Source organism: Gobio gobio, assembly GCF_949357685.1.
Source record: "Gobio gobio genome assembly, chromosome: 21".
Lineage (NCBI taxonomy): Eukaryota > Metazoa > Chordata > Actinopteri > Cypriniformes > Gobionidae > Gobio > Gobio gobio.
In genome coordinates, this window is record NC_137117.1 from 21971801 (window position 1) to 21988502 (window position 16702).

The window sequence follows — 16702 nt, forward strand, 5'->3', positions numbered from 1 at the left end:
ATTTACATGCACATCGAAAATACAGTTATGGCCAATAATTGTGCTCAAACTACATGGCCTGCATTATGTGAAAGTCATCGGTCTGATGATTTAGCCTTTTATCTACCCATTAAACTCCCTGTAGGAAATAAAGTTGAGCTAGTAAATAGTTGTCATTTTAAAACCCCTGAGCTTTCAAAGGCAACCAGCCAGATAAGCTCCAGGTCTGCCTTAATACAGTATTTCTCAATTGCTAAAACACATTTCTTGAAACCTTCACCCATATTCTAAAAACTTTAAACACAAAACCCAGTCTTTAAACTACATTCACAAAACCCCTGACTCTTCTGGAAATCAAACACTTGCCTCAAAACCATTTGATCTGTGCTCAAAATCAAACAATACTTTCAAAACATAAACACAGCCAGTCAATATATACACACTCATCAGCATTCATTAGACACTACATCAAAAAATTGAGAACACAGCGTCCAAGGCATGTAGTTACAGAGAAAAAATGTTTATTGCATATAGAAAGTAATTTTGCCATAAATAAAAGTAAATAATTCACAACTCAGTACAGCAAATATATTGCATACTGTAAGTACTGCAAGTAATACAGTATTGAATTTCTGTATTTTCAGCATAAAAATAAAGTAAGGCCAAAGAACAAAGACAACTCTAAATGAAAAGCGTATTACACAAAATATTGTGCAATTGCAAAATCAAAGTCAATGAGAGCCTCTTGCTGTTGGGAGAACAAAGGAGTCCTTCCACCCTCATTTGGTAGTCTTGCAATTCTACAAAAGGGAAAATGCTCTTACAACTGTATACATACAGAAACAATAGTAATGGACATCACATTCATATGTAAAATGCATTGTAAATCTTTTTTTCTTTTTTCCCCCACTCCCCTTTCTATTGACAAACTGATGTACTATATCAAATGTATACAGTAAACTTTCAGTCGCACAAATTAGAAAAACAATACATTTACCTGTTCTCTTCTCTGAATGTCCTGAACTGGCTTATATTCTAGACAACTGATTTGATCACATCATTAGAAACAAGTGTGAACAATTTTGAGTTGTGTGTAAACGATGACAACTGTGTTGAAGTTGTGTTCAACTTTTGCCACATGTATGTACCATTTTGCAACATGTGTTTTAGTGAGTAAGAATGTGTTTAGAGTTTTGCAAAAAGAGTGGATGAGATTTTGCAAACAGTGTCTTAACTATCTGAACTTTAAGGTTTTGCCTACAAAGTGACTTATTTGACAAATGGGTTTAGGCCACTGAGCATTGGGTTCAGAGAATGGGGTTTAGTGTTTTACCGATTGTGAAATACTGTAACTGGATCAGTATATTAAGTTTCAGCTTGTGATTTTCATTTATCACATATGTTGTCTCAAAATAAAATGTGGACTTCACATTCCGTATTTTGCATTGCTAGGACAAAATGCTTTCGATCAATTAATGCTTTAAATTATAATTGTCTCAAAAAATGACTGAAACTGAGCAGTTAGCTTAAAATAACAATTAAGGCTTTCCTTCTCCTGCATTGTAGTTGACTAACATTAGCCTACTGCGATGTATTGAAACCCAACTAAAACAGCAACAGGAGTTTTAATGTGTCTTAATGTGTCTACGGTTCATCTGCATAACCAAAAACTCTAATTGCATCTTTCCTTTTTGTGTTACAGTGGAAAGAAGTGGCCATTGGAGTGGGTGGCGGATATGGACACTTGTTAGTGCCTTCTAGGTGCCCAAGAAGGATATTAGTACTTTTGTGTATTGCACCCTAATTATTGTCACTTTTGAGTGAGTTCAGTGATTTGTAATTTTACTGTATTGTACTTTCTTTAATAAAACATTGAGGAATAAATTTGTTTATACTTTATTTTCAGACACACTATTTATTGAACAGTGTATTTCATTATATGAGCATTTGCAATTTGCATGAGCAAATGTTCATATGAGCAAGACAACAGGAAATGTATCTGGGTATTGTTGAGAGAATAGTCTCATAAGAAAATATATTCGTTGCTGTTGATCCTTAAAGGATTAGTTCACCCCAAATTGAAAATTTCCTGATAATTTACTCACCCAATGCCATCCAAGATTTTCATTTTTTTCTCTCTTCAGATTAATGTAATCTTCACCATACTGTCTTATCTATGAATAATGTTAATAATGAACAAAACATAATGTTCTGTTAGTGCTGGGCTATTAAAGCATATCAATCATCCACACTAATTAATTGATCACATATTTTGCCTACACATGCCTTGTGTAGTGCCTTGGCATACAGCAACTTGATTTCTAAATAGCAACCTGTTAGACAACTTTATACAAAGCTTTTTTACATAACGATTGACAAACGTGACAATATAATAAAGTAAATGTTTTAACTATATGTAAAACTACAATACATAAGTTGCTGAGTAATCACAACATCATTTAAAATAATGTGAACTGTTGTAAGTCCTACCAATGGCATTGTGAATGTTTGAGAAATAAAAAGGGTTATAAAAGCTGTCAGTGACCTCATAAAGTATTGTAAATGCATGTGTGTGTGTGTGTGTGTCTTGTGAAATTATGACATGCAGTTTGTGACTTTACTTCTAATTTACTTCCTGGATGGAGCCCTTTTACTAAGATTACTGCAAACAGATGACTTTAAATTAAGAAGGTAATGTAGGGGGAATACATTTATATTCTTAGCAATCACAATACAGGTAGACCTACTATTGTAATAAAATTATCTTTACTACAATTACTTGAGCACAGGACTTTTGAAAGATGATATTTGAGACGAGGTGTAAAGTAATTAGTAAATATAATTACTATATGAAGAGTTCAGATGCAAAAGCCTCTAAAAGCCACTTCAGTCAAAAATTAGATAAAGACACTGAGTGAATGCTCTCCGCATATAACATACATTCAGAAAATACTTTAGCATCTAGGTAAATTAGATGATTGTGTATATAGCCACTTAACCATATGACCACAGCATAAAACACATCATTATAAACTATAACTATAAAATAATGGTATGGGAGGATGGAGTTCCCTTTCGAAAGGGAACTCGCGCTGCGTCAGCTTCGACGCTACGGGGAACGCCTCCAGCGTGACTGGTGCCTGAAATCACATTGAATCACGTCAATCCTATTGACCGGCGACAGCCTATGATGTCATCAAGGTGCGACCAGGAAGTATATAAGGGCGCCTTGCCAACATGACAGTAGGTGTTTCTCAATGTCAAGGATCCTTCCTCTGTAGGACTAATCCTTCCAAGTCACTTCCTTCAGAGGCTAGGCGAGGCTCCTCTTTAGCATTCGGAGAACAGGTAAATGGAACAGGCTTGCAAGTGCGCGTCAGCCTCATTACGTCAGTGAAAAGGTCCGTTAGCCATCAATAACGTCATTTGTATAATATCAATACGGTTGTAATTTGTACTGGCATTTAAAAGTTAATAATAAGAATAATAATTAATTACATTTATATAGCGCTTTTCTAGGCACTAACTCAAAGCGCTTTTACATAGAAGGGGGGAATCTCCTCAACCACCACCAACTGTCACCAAAAGTTAAACTTTACTTATATTTACTACGGTTATAACAAATGTTTGGTAACGTTACACTTGAAAGCATATTGCCCCGTTAACGCTCCGACTCCGCCAACGTCCGATATTTTGTATTTTTTGAACAAGATAGCAAAGCTGCGCGCATAGGATTGTGGGTGATTTGAGAACGCTAAGTGCGCGAAGTCTACTCGTATGCATCCTTTCCTGTATATGGCATATTTTTCGAACGAAGGACTCAGACCTTGGTTGAAATTCCGAGGATCCTCGACATTGGAACAGTCCTTCGACGGCTGTCGATGACGTAGCATCCTCGGAATTCTGGCTTCCGAGGATCCTTCCTTGACATTGAGAAACGCCTAGTATCTTTTCGTCTTCAGGGACTGTTTTGCCTGTCTTCACGTGAAACGTCTACAAGAAGGATAACAATGAAGTGTGCTGAGAACGCCACTTCTGCAGGTGTGTTTTGAATGTGTATCTTGCGCTTTGGATACACACACACTTTGCGTTTACTGTCTGGGAGAAGAGCATACATGAGAGGTTTGCGAACCTCTTGTGAAAGTACTTGTGAAAGTATTTGTGAGCGTTGTCCTCTGGAAATGCTCCGCTCTCGGTGGGACCTCTTCTCGAGAGGAGAGGTTTCAGCATCTGGGAACGGCCACGCTCGAGCTGAGGCTGAGCGGCGTCCAAATACCAAAAGCGCTTCCCAGATGGATCGGGCTCGTCGCTTGGAGACAGTTATGGCTCTTGAGGACGATCCAGATCGCGAGAGGCGGACCTCGGAGGAAGGAGCTGGATTTATGTTCCTCCTCCTCGTCTGCTGCTCTTCCACTCGAGCAGAGGATGGGTGAGTCAGTTAAAAATGCTGAAGCTTTTCTTACCATCCTGTCCCATGTACGGGAGTTGCTGGAAGTCATGGAACGCGCTGCGGGTAGACTGCAGCTGCCTTTGCGGTGCATGAGGAGAAAGGCTGAGCGTCCAAACAGTTCGGACGATCGGTTTCTCTCCGCCCATGACCTCCCAACTCCTGGGAGTCTTCCATTCCTTTCAGATCTCCATCAGCAGACCTCGAGGGAATGGAAGAAACCTTACTCAGCCCTGCATCTGTCGACATCGGCGAGCTAGATGTCGCTGATGTCTAGGGACTGCCTGGCTGGGTATGTGTCGATGCCGCCCGTGGACGAGATGTTATGTTAATCTCGCCTTTGGGCGGCCGGCGACACTGTGGCTCCCACCCTGCCGGTCTAAACGCTGAATGGCAGGGCGTACATGTCAGTGGGTCGCGCTGCAGCAGCTTTGCACACCACAGCTGTGTTGCAGGCAGACCTGCTGAGGGACCTCGATCAGGGGGGAGGGACCCCCTGAGGCGGTAGTCGAGTCGCGCCGGACCGCGGTTTTTGCTCTCCGGGCCACCGTTCAGATAGCGCCGATGGCGGCGAGGGTGGCCACGGAGAGACATCTGTGGTTAAACCGTTTGGACATCGGGGAGAAGGAAAAAATCCTTTCTCCCTGATGCCCCGGTTTCGCCATCTGAACTTTTCGGCACCTCCGTAGAGGCGGTGGTGGGGAGGTTCGGAGAGGCGAAGGCGCGCTCGGCGGCATTCAGATGCATTCCGCTGAGGTCCGGGACCGCGCCCAGGCAGTCGGGTGTCCCCGGCCCGTCCCAGTCTGAGGGCTGGAGACGGGAATAGCGAGCCAACGTTGCCTCTCGAGCGCCCCGCCGTGGAGGACTGGGGCGCAGGGGAGGCGGGACACCCGCGACAGGAAGAGGAAGGAAGCCGGGGCTGGTAACCGGAACCAGCGCAGGCAGCAGACTCCACCCCCCGAGGAGCGCGGAGATGAACGCTGCCTTTTTTCCCTTCCTCTGGTTTTTCCCCCGGGCGCTTTTACATCAGGCCGGTGGCCTATGATGAGCAGAAAATGTAAGATTCTGCCGGCTCGCCTGGCTTGTTTGGTGAAAGCGCCCCCCTCAGGATGGCGGGCGGATACTAGCCTTATGGCTGGCTGGAAGCACCGCTGGGAGCGATCGGTGAGTCCCCCTCTCTGAGGGTGAAACATTTTCAAAACTATGTTTTTCAGAACTCCTATACCTTCGCTCGCCTGAGAGGTTTTCTGGGGAAATTTGGATCGCCGCTGGATCTTCGCAGGGCCTGCAGCTCCCCGTGAGTAAGCTAAGAACGATCTTCTTTGCAACATTATGATGGTTGTGTGTGAATACTTCACTTTCTGCTAGAGAGTTTGCTGCCTCTCCGTGCTATATTTTTTCCCCATTGTTTGGGTAACTGAATCGCGCTCTCGCCTGAGGGCTTGTAGTGTAAGGGGTGAGCTGTGTTTTTTCCTAGCGTAAAGTGAAAAGTAGCTGAAGACCGGGTACGCGCTAATGCACGAGCTGTAGTGAGATCTGCGCCCAGCTCTGCGGAGCTTTGAAAAAGGGGTTTTTTAGAGGTGATAATATTTCTTTCCCGGGCCCTGAGTAGATCTAGTGCGGACTTATGTCGCACCACTTGGCCTAGGCTTTGTCAAGGATGGGGGCGTTTCCCTTTTAATAAAGGTGTTCGCCCCTGGCCTGTCTTTTCATTTAAAAACATGGCGTTGTTTATGCATCCTTGTTTCAGCCTCCTCTGTTACAGAGTCGTCAGGCCAAGGCCCGCCCCCTTCTCTGCGTTCTGGTGTCACGTGCAATGCAGACGAGGATGTTGCAGGAGACAGCGACTTTGTCAGTAGTCGTGGGGTGGAATTAAGCGTCTTTCGCCGGTTTGCGGTTAGACTTTATCTGCTGTTTCCGCCTTTCGGAGCTTGGTGGCCGCCATCTGCTGGCGGCCCCCGGCCTCTTCCTGGAGGATGGTACGGCCGGTGGTTTTTCACATTTCTGTGATATTGTTCCTTTGCTTTATGTCTCTGCTTCACCTCCTTTAGGGCCCGGGTTGAGCAGAACATCGGATAATCCTTCTGTCGGTATGGTTCTGGTCGGATGCTCCCCTGAGGCCCGAGCATTGCCAATGACTGACGCCCTCGCAATCAAGGTTGGCCGCTGCATGGAAAGAAAGACAGCCGCCCCGATGCAGGTGACGTAAGCTGTACTCCCCTCGCTTTAGAGGGTCTTTGCTGAGCACTTCTGCTGAGTACACTGCTGTTGGCAATGTGATTAGGTCCATGTTTGTAGGCCCTGCCCAAGAGACTGCGCCGTCCTGGGGGCCCTAGGACACGACGAAGCAGGTTGTCCCTAGCTGCCTCTGGGATGGAGCCAGCCCCAGGTGCGGGTATAGGAGCCAGCTGGCTCTGAGGGGCCAGCTTGGACGGTCTGGGCAGTTGGACTTCAGGACAGGTAGTAGGCGCTAACCGGCCTCCTTGCAGGAAAGTCCCGACACTATGGCCCACGAGTGGGCCTCGGAGGCTCTTCTCCACTGGTGTCGACGTCAGCAGTGACCCGTCATTGGCCCTGGGGATGAGTCCCCAGGTGTTAACTGGTTTTCCAGGCCTTCGTCAGCAGTAGACAGCTGCCGTCAGCCCAGGTAGCAGCAGCCAGCATTCTTAGAGTAAGGCTCCCAGTCTGGGTTTCCTTCGCTCAGGAGTTAGGCCCTGTTTGGCCTCCCTGAGAGCCTGCTGTGGTCAGCAGGCACTGTTCGGTCTCCCCTGAGGGGGCACCATAGGCATTAAGTCCCTCGACGGCTGGTACGAGCTGCTGAATAGGTGGTAGGCGCTACTGGGCCTCCCTATGGGCCTGCTGTGGGGTAAGCAGGCCCACTTGACCTCCTCTGCGGATGGCGTTCCTGGGCCCCAGTCACTGGATGGCTAGCACGAGTGTTAGCAGGTAGTAGGCCTCATCCGGCCTCCCTGAGTGACCTCCCTGGAGGCAAACTCCCGGAAATGAAGTACTATGAGTAGCAGCTTCTGCTATCAGGTGGTAGGCATGGTGGCCTCCCTGACGATGAGCTCACGGTTCCGGTTCCCAGTCACTGTGGTAATGAGCGTGATGTGCGAAGCACGACGGACGGCATGCTCTGCTACCAGGTGGAGGCATTGCGCCTCCCTGGAATCGTTCCCCGGTCCCCAGTTTTGGTAACGGATCGTAGCATGGGTTGCTATCAGGCAAAGCTGCACGGGCTTCCCTGAGGGGATTCGCTTTGGAGTAGTAGGCCCACGTGGCCTCCTCCGAGGGCACGCTCTGGTCTCGTGGTTCCTGGATAAATCCAGTCAATGAGCAGAGGCCGGCTCCCCGGCCGCTGTGGTGTCCATAAAGTGCTATAAGTGGCACTTTTTTGCTATCAGGTGGTAGGCATGGTACCTCCCTGAAAGCGAGCTCCCGGTCCCCAGCCGCTGTGGTGAGCTTGAGGCGCTATGAGTAGCACACTCAGTTTGGCTATGAGTGCCCGATGTCTTGCAGTTGGTAGGTCCGCTTGGCCTTCCTGATTAAGCGAGTCCCTGGTCTTCCCAGCTACCTCGAGGGCTAGCACGACTGCGATCAGGTATCAGGCCCGTTGGCCTTCCTGAGGACGAGCGCTGCTTTGGATGCGCGAGCGGTCTATCAGGTTACCAGGTGGAGGCCTCTCTCGGCCTCCCTGGGGGACGAGTTCCCTAGGCGGGAACACACAACTGGCTTTTTTGCTGACAGCTAGTGGCTACCCGCTATCAGGCACCGGCCTCTGGCCGTTTGCGAGACCTGAAGGCGGTGTTCTTACCCTAGCACGACGAAGTGTCACTGCGGCTATGTGGTCCCGACAGGACGGGACCTTCATAGTAGGCCTACGGCATGGTTGCCTACCGGGCAGGCTTATGAGCTCCTCTCAAACGAGGGTCTATTGTGAGCTTACAGCCTCCTGGGGCTGTTCTATTGGTGGTAGGTCCCGAGGGGCCCCTCCCGATATATTCAGCCTATAAGGCCTTTGGCCTCCTAAGCACGTTTTAAAATAAGTGCTTGGTAGATCCGAGGATCGAGCGGCCCCTCGCTAGCAAAGGTTTGAAAAGCACTTCGCTGAGCGCTGCTCTCCGGGATAACCCGTCCCTGAGGTTCGGCTAGTCGGTGATGCTGCCCTTTCTTGCAGCACCCTAGCGGGATGTCTCTTCGGAGGCGAGTACCAGAGGCTCTGTACTGTACAGACAGGGTTGACCGTATTACGTGTCCCATACTAGACTGGGTCACCTGGTCAGGTCTCCCTGGTGGCATTCGGTGATAATCTCCCGAATAGTGACTGGCATAGGGTTCCCTCGTAGTTCCCTTGCCACGTTCCCTTAAAGGAACCCCTTCTGAGTCGAATGGGTTGGTTCCAGGCCTTTGAGCAAGGCCTGGGAAGGAACTCATACGTGTGAAGTTTTCCTTCTCAGGCGATAAGCTTGGGCTTTGACCGTAGGGAGCGCTGTCACTGACAGCCTAACGTGACCAGAAGGGGAGTGGTTCAGGCTTTTCAGCAAGATTTGCTTGTCTTGACAGTTGTCACTGCCAGTGGGCATGCACTCCCGTCGGCATGGCGGCGTTGGTATATCGTTCCCCGTAGCGTCGAAGCTGACGCAGCGCGAGTTCCCTTTCGAAAGGGAACGTCTCAGGTTACGAATGTAACCATTGTTCCCTGAGAACAGGGAACGAGACGCTGCGTCGCTGTGCCATGCCGCAGGGCCTGCCTGCCGAAACAGTCCCTTCAGACGATAGATACTGTCATGTTGGCAAGGCGCCCTTATATACTTCCTGGTCGCACCTTGATGACATCATAGGCTGTCGCCGGTCAATAGGATTGACGTGATTCAATGTGATTTCAGGCACCAGTCACGCTGGAGGCGTTCCCCGTAGCGTCGAAGCTGACGCAGCGTCTCGTTCCCTGTTCTCAGGGAACAATGGTTACATTCGTAACCTGAGACGTTTTTCAGTACTTGAAGCTGAGGGTCACGTGCTTGAAGGGTCAGCCTCAATGTCAATGGTTGAAGCTGAGGGTCAGCTCCTATAAGCAGCCAGTAGGCTGGCATATTTAACTGTTGCTGCTTTGAGGGCTACTCATATCTATAATGATACAACATTTCTTTTTGTAATGTAACTTGTCACTTACCCCTTTAATTCAAAGTCATGAACAACATTCGAGATGACTCTGGAACTGTTTTCTTGAGATACAAGACAAACAGATTTGTGGAAAACAAACATTCAAAGAGGCCCACAGTGACATCTATGATTCAAATAAGTCAAAATAAATAGTTTATTAAGGAATTTGGCTATTATGTCCAACAAATACATTTTAATCAATGTTTACACATTAGACCACTTCACGTGTCTTTGAAATGTATGCATGAAACAGGGGTTGAGTGGGCAGAGTGAAAATTTAAATTTTGTCATAGGACTAAACCAAATACATCATTGGAAAGGTCTTGAGCAGCAGAGTAACAACATGGCAAGTCTGCAGGCTGTACATGGCTCCTACTTTGAGATATTGACCTCTGAACCTTGACATTAATGCATATTGCAAGTCTTATAATTCAGCAATCGAAGGGGCTACAATGATGAGAACAAATGTTATACCAAGCTCTTGAGCTCTCCCATCATGATAGCTACCGTTTGGTGTGATCACCAACAGGGGGCATCACAAATATGGTAAAAATTGCAATTCACCTAGTTATCATTTATAATTTCAAATTCTGACCAAACTACCGCTTTTCAAATTCGTCCATACTCCTGAGTGCACTCTCAGTTTTAAATTCCAGCCATCCAGTTATGAGAAACAGTAATTTACAAAAAAAAACTACAATTCCCTCTTGCAGCGGATTACAACGTGATAGACTGCCAGTTAAATATGTAGTTCTTCCGGTTAGGGTTACGGTTGTAAGCAAGTAGGGTTTCAAAAATAACTATAGTATAACGTTACTTCCTAACAGACATGCTACAGCAAAAGCATAATACGCGTTGTATGAATACAGACCAAAAAACATCGTGTTTTGGTGATTATTATTAGCCAAAAACACTTTTTAGGAGGTTCTGAGTCGTTGCTAAGGTAACCGTGTTGGCGCAGGCGCGTAAGGTGCGGTTTTTTCTAACGTGTTAGGGAAAGAAACATGAATAACTGCTATATAATTATAATGCCAACATATAATTTAGAAATATGTAATTCTTTATTAAAATTTGTGTTTCCATATTGAAATTAATGCCCTAGATGTTAGGGGCAGGCAATTCGTTTTCATTGATATTTTGGTGAGGTGGGGTAACTTAACGTTACACCCTGAACTGGTTGCCAGTCCATCGCACAGCTAACACAAAGAGGCAAACAACCACTGGCACTCCATTTGCACCTAGGGCAATCTGATTTAAGAGTCTCAAATTAACCTATTTTATTAGTTTTCTTTAGGTTAAATATTTCCCACTTATAGGTTTTAATACAGAAAATAAAATGATACATTTTTTTTATTTACATAGCACTTTTCAATGTAAATAAGTGTTATACATTAAAACAAAGGCCACAAGGACATTCATACATACATAAAATACAATAGTAGACATAACCTAAGGCAAATAGCCAATGATTGTCAGTTGATATTTTCTTGTATCCAGTTACGCAGCAGGATAATGAAAAAAGTGTTATATTTATGACTATAATTGACTAATTAATTAATACAACACATGTATACCTGCTTGACAATTAACATGTGAAAATGTTATTTTGTGTGATTACGTTTAGTTATATGCTCTTTATAACCAATAAACTTAATAACCAACCTGCTGCTTTTAAAATGAGTTGTGGAGAAACGCAAAAAATAAAAACAAACAGTTAACAGTAGTTTACACTGCTTAATTAATACAACACATGTATACCTGCTTGACAATTAACATGTGAAAATGTTATTTTTTGTGATTACGTTTAGTTATATGCTCTTTATAACCAATAAACTTAATAACCAACCTGCTGCTTGTAAAATGAGTTGTGGAGAAACGCAAAAAAAAAAAAAAACAGTTAACAGTAGTTTACACTGCTTAATTAATACAACACATGTATACCTGCTTGACAATTAACATGTGAAAATGTTATTTTGTGTGATTACGTTTAGTTATATGCTCTTTATAACCAATAAACTTAATAACCAACCTGCTGCTTTTAAAATGAGTTGTGGAGAAACGCAAAAAAAAAAAAAAACAGTTAACAGTAGTTTACACTGCTTAATTAATACAACACATGTATACCTGCTTGACAATTAACATGTGAAAATGTTATTTTTTGTGATTACGTTTAGTTATATGCTCTTTATAACCAATAAACTTAATAACCAACCTGCTGCTTGTAAAATGAGTTGTGGAGAAACGCAAAAAAAAAAAAAAACAGTTAACAGTAGTTTACACTGCTTAATTAATACAACACATGTATACCTGCTTGACAATTAACATGTGAAAATGTTATTTTGTGTGATTACGTTTAGTTATATGCTCTTTATAACCAATAAACTTAATAACCAACCTGCTGCTTTTAAAATGAGTTGTGGAGAAACGCAAAAAAAAAAAAAAAAACAGTTAACAGTAGTTTACACTGCTTAATTAATACAACACATGTATACCTGCTTGACAATTAACATGTGAAAATGTTATTTTGTGTGATTACGTTTAGTTATATGCTCTTTATAACCAATAAACTTAATAACCGACCTGCTGCTTGTAAAATGAGTTGTGGAGAAACGCAAAAAAAATAAAAAATAAACAAACAAACAAACAAACAAACAGTTAAAGGGATAGTTCACCCAAAAATGAAAATGTGATGTTAAGGCATCCAAGATGTAGGTGTAATTTTGTAGGCCGGAATTTTGACCTCACCTACGGGAAGTGATGGCAGTCTGGAGAGCTGAAGTGTTCGTCTGATATGAGGTGAAATTAATTGCATAAATACCGTTGGGTTTCTCTCAGAAACCGATAATTTCGTGTCTTAAGACATCAATGTGTCGTCACGAGCCGCAGGGTTTAATTTGAAGTTGTCTGTCCATGTTTTTTTTTTACTCTAATAGAATTTGTCTCCATTGACAAGCATTGTATGAGTGACACACAGCAACGGTTGGAGTTAAAAATCTTCATTTGTGTTCTACTGAAGAAACGAAGACACCTACATCTTGGATGCCTTAGGGGTAAGCAGAAAAACATCAAATTTTCGTTTTTGGGTGAACTATCCCTTTAACAGTAGTTTACACTGCTTCAAAATCACTGTCATCTGAACCCTCATAGTCAATTTCTTCATGGTCCTCCATTATCTCCTCAGTCCCATCCTCCAGCAGAGAAGCAGCATTAGGTCCTAAAGCCTGGCTGTATCTTGAGCAGACAACTTGGAACTTCTCCTCCACATCGGCAAGCCTTTTCTGAAGAAGACACAGTAGCCCGCAATGACCCTCTTCACTTAAACTGCCTAGAAGGAAAAATTAAAGCGAGGCATGACAAAACTTCCATTCAGTTAGTGTTGTTGAGCTATTCATTAACTGACTTTACACCAAGAAGGTAATAAAAGTTAGCTTATTACCACTGTTTCTGTCAGAAGACATTTCTGATATCATTGTCCGGATGCTCCCAGCCAGCCTTCTGAGATAGGTGCAGTGCTGTCTCATCTCCCTCATCACAATTATCTTTTCCTCTTGAAGCCGCACTTTTGACATGAACGCATCAAAAACCTTCTTCTTGGTGAGGATGTTGCTGGATTCTGAAGTCACACAAATAACATCCCTTCAATACAAATTTGACATGTACATTCTAAACACCAGGAAAAACACAAGTAGTGTGTGCACATCCCATAACCTGGTGACGGGTGCAACAATTTTGATTCAAAGAGTCGGCTTATGAAGGTATAAGAGGTTAGGAAGACACCCACACACCCTCACCCTAGATCACAAGTGATATAAGCCTGATGAAGACCTAGTGGTCGAAATTATGTCACCTAATAAAGAATCAGCCTGATAAAGGCAGTAAATCCTCATTGTAGTAGTCAGCAAGAGAAATTGTGAAATTGTAATATTTTCTCTCAAAAGCACCACTGCTGCAAAAAAATGATAGAATAACAACAGCCACACACACAAATATAGCCTTAGTGAGAAATTGTTACATACCACTGCTGTGCCCTTCCCACGGCCATATTAGACTGTCTGCACCACTGTCTCCACCTCCCACAGAGAGTGCGCTCACCACCTTCTCCTCAACGATGCGCTCCTCATCTGGCACCTGCTCATTGTAGAGCTTGACTGTTTGTAAGAGTTTTCTCTTCTCTTCCCACAATTTTTTTCGACGCAAGTGTCGAATTTTGTTGCTGTCTATAGAAATGACAAAACACAGAAAACATGATGCACAAGAATGTGTATGCCGATATCAGAAAGTTAAATTAAATACTAATACATATAACTGACTTAAGAATCAATTAAATCAAAATGTAAAAAAAAAAATTCATATGACATCCTCACCAAAAATTACAAAAATATTAGACGAATTATCAACATACCTGTCTGATTATAAAGGCTGGCTTTTTTTTGATGAACACCAAGAAACATTTGTCCAATTGATTTCTGAAGGCTATGTTGGTCATCACATCTGGTACCTACAGAATCTTAAAGCAACAACAATAATACAAGTAAATGATTCTGATGTCTTTTATGCTGTACATTTAAAGAGTTTAAAGTTCAAGTTTAAATTTATGTATATATAAAATACTGTACCGTTAATAGCCCATTGTCTGACATCATGTACCCACTGATGAACAATGTTCTCAGAGCACCCCAGTTCACTGCTCAAATCCTCCAGTCTCTGAGACTCAGCCTCAGCCTTTTTGAAAGTCTGGTGTGAAAAAAACAAAACAAGAAGATTAAAAGTGGAAAAATCATGAAAAGCTTTGTATACATGAATCAGACATAACATATTACCTTGATGTATCTGCTGGATAATGCAAGATGAAGGCCTTCCTGCTTCCGTCGATTCCACCCAATAGCATGGACAGTTAGCATGTCATTCCTGGCTTTAAACAAAAAAAATATGTGATGGAGAAAAGTCTCATTAATTCTCATGGTTTTTCAGTTCATCCACGCATTGACAATTGAGTTTTAATTTAAGAGAGATGTAATGCAGTTTTATTAATGCACTGTCATATTAGAATATTTACAGTTTTCTTGTATGCAATCTCAGACAAAGTATTACAGAACAAATAAAAAGAATGAAAAGAAAGAATAAAAGACAGGTTTCCTAAAATAATATAAATAAGCAACAATTACCAGATTTTGTCATGTACTTGGTTGTGAGAGCACAACGAGACAGGTAGCTGTTTACCATTTCAACCTCCTCCCCTGCAGTTGTGCCTGCACCTTCCTGATTTTTGCCACTCCAGATTATCTAACATATCAGTGTGGCACTTATATTATAATCATATACAGTGTATTATATAAGAAATAAAAATACAATTTCAAATGGTATGATAAAGAGTATGCAGTACCTCACACTTAGTTGAATGAGCCTTGGCATGCATGACAGAAAGGAATGGTCTCATCTGCAGTAAAGGTCTGAGTTCCAACATGGAGACCGCCAACTTCTCAAGGTAGGGCCAATACTTGCAAGCAATATCTGTGCAATAGAACTGTCCGTTTGTGGCTGCTTGGAGCTCCTTCTGCAGGTACAGTGGATAGGCAAATATTTCGCCCCTGTACATGTTAAGAGCCTTGAGTAGCACTCCGTGTCTGCAAACAACCACCTCAAGGCCCTCTTCATCAAGCTTGCTTGCTTTTCTGGCAGTTTCACGTGCAGCAGACCACTGACTGGCTCCACAGATCCCTCTGCCAGCAGTCTGCATGACAAAATAATAAATTCTGGTTAAAACTGAAATTTGCATTTTCCCCCCCTTAAAACAGTAACTTCATCCATCAGGATGAGTCAGGTTACATCACACCAATTGGTATCTGTAATCACTGGAGACAATAAAGGTTTACTTTCAAACTACTACTAATGGTTTTGTCAGTGCTCAGGGAGCTTCAGAAAATGCCTCTTCCGCTTTCTCTACTCCAGCTACACAAACTAGTTGAAATGCACAAACTGCATACACAGTCACTATACATTGCAGAGATCTGCTATTACATAATGAATTATCGAGATACTGAACTAGCCACTTTGAGTACCACCACACATTCCATATCCAATTTCAAACCTCAACACAAGATTCCTGGAAGAGTGCACCATAGTGCTCAAAGTGCTTGTAACAAACTAAGATACTAATCTGTATGATACATTAACTATTTAATAAAGCAAAAATCATACATTTAAAATGCTGGACTTAAATCAAATCTGCAAACACTATATATATATTTTACTAACACTTTTCATTTTACTCCTGATCTCATCAACAAAATGGTGTACATCAGTGTCCTTGGCAATGAAGGTGCCATCAAAATATGGTTCCTCTGACCTTAATAGAATAAGAAAAAAAGATAATGTTCAGTGTCAGACATTATTTGTTCTGTTCATTTTTAAGTAAAACTACAAGTGTAAAACAACTAACCCTTTTGACTGACGAAAACGGTACTGTTTTCTGTTGCCATCTGCACATAGAGCAAGCATGTTAGGTGTACATGCCGGGCAGGTAAAGTGCTCTATGCTGGCCATTTTTTCACACTGGTACTGGCAGAATGTGTATTCCAGATAGCTTCTTTGGAATACGTCTCCATGTATTTTCCCACTCTGTACATTAAATTAGTAAAGAGTAAAATGAAATAGGTACACTAATATTTTCCCATGTCTACTTAAGGCAACTTTGATCCACACTGATCTTACCCTTCCAAAGTGACAAGTCCTCCTCTCCAACATACGCAGAAAACCTTGTCTCGATAAACTGGGTGCAACAGTTTTCATTTCTTCAAATGAGCTGAAGACATCCATTGAAAAGAGAGTGTCAGCATTCACAGATGCTGGCCAATAACCACTTTTTATTAGGTCACTCATGTCAGGTGTCCAATGTGCCAGACATAATCTGCACACCAAGTTTGGTAAGTGCAACTCATACCGACCTAAAATCAAAAAGTACAAACACTTGGTTATTTTGTACACAAAGGGACAATAATTGGTTAATAGATTGTAGTTCATACCATTTATGCAAACCAAAATGATTGCTCTGCCAGCTGATTCTGTGATGTTTGCAGTGTCACAAGTGCATAAATGGAAAGGTCTCACTGTAGGCAA

General features: G+C 42.9%; 1 protein-coding gene across 1 annotated transcript; it reads right to left on the minus strand.

Moving 5' to 3' along the window:
- Positions 1 to 10919: 10919 nt before the first annotated feature.
- Positions 10920 to 16129, minus strand: LOC307117244 (uncharacterized protein; the record flags this gene model as incomplete). The annotated part of the gene is made up of 10 exons (XM_079802036.1): positions 10920 to 12911; positions 13023 to 13199; positions 13603 to 13803; positions 13989 to 14093; positions 14203 to 14320; positions 14407 to 14498; positions 14752 to 14869; positions 14970 to 15317; positions 15884 to 15932; positions 16026 to 16129. The coding sequence occupies 10 exons, from the start codon at positions 16127 to 16129 to the stop codon at positions 12694 to 12696; spliced, it is 1530 nt and encodes a 509-aa protein (XP_079658162.1). The 3' UTR covers positions 10920 to 12693.
- Positions 16130 to 16702: the final 573 nt, after the last annotated feature.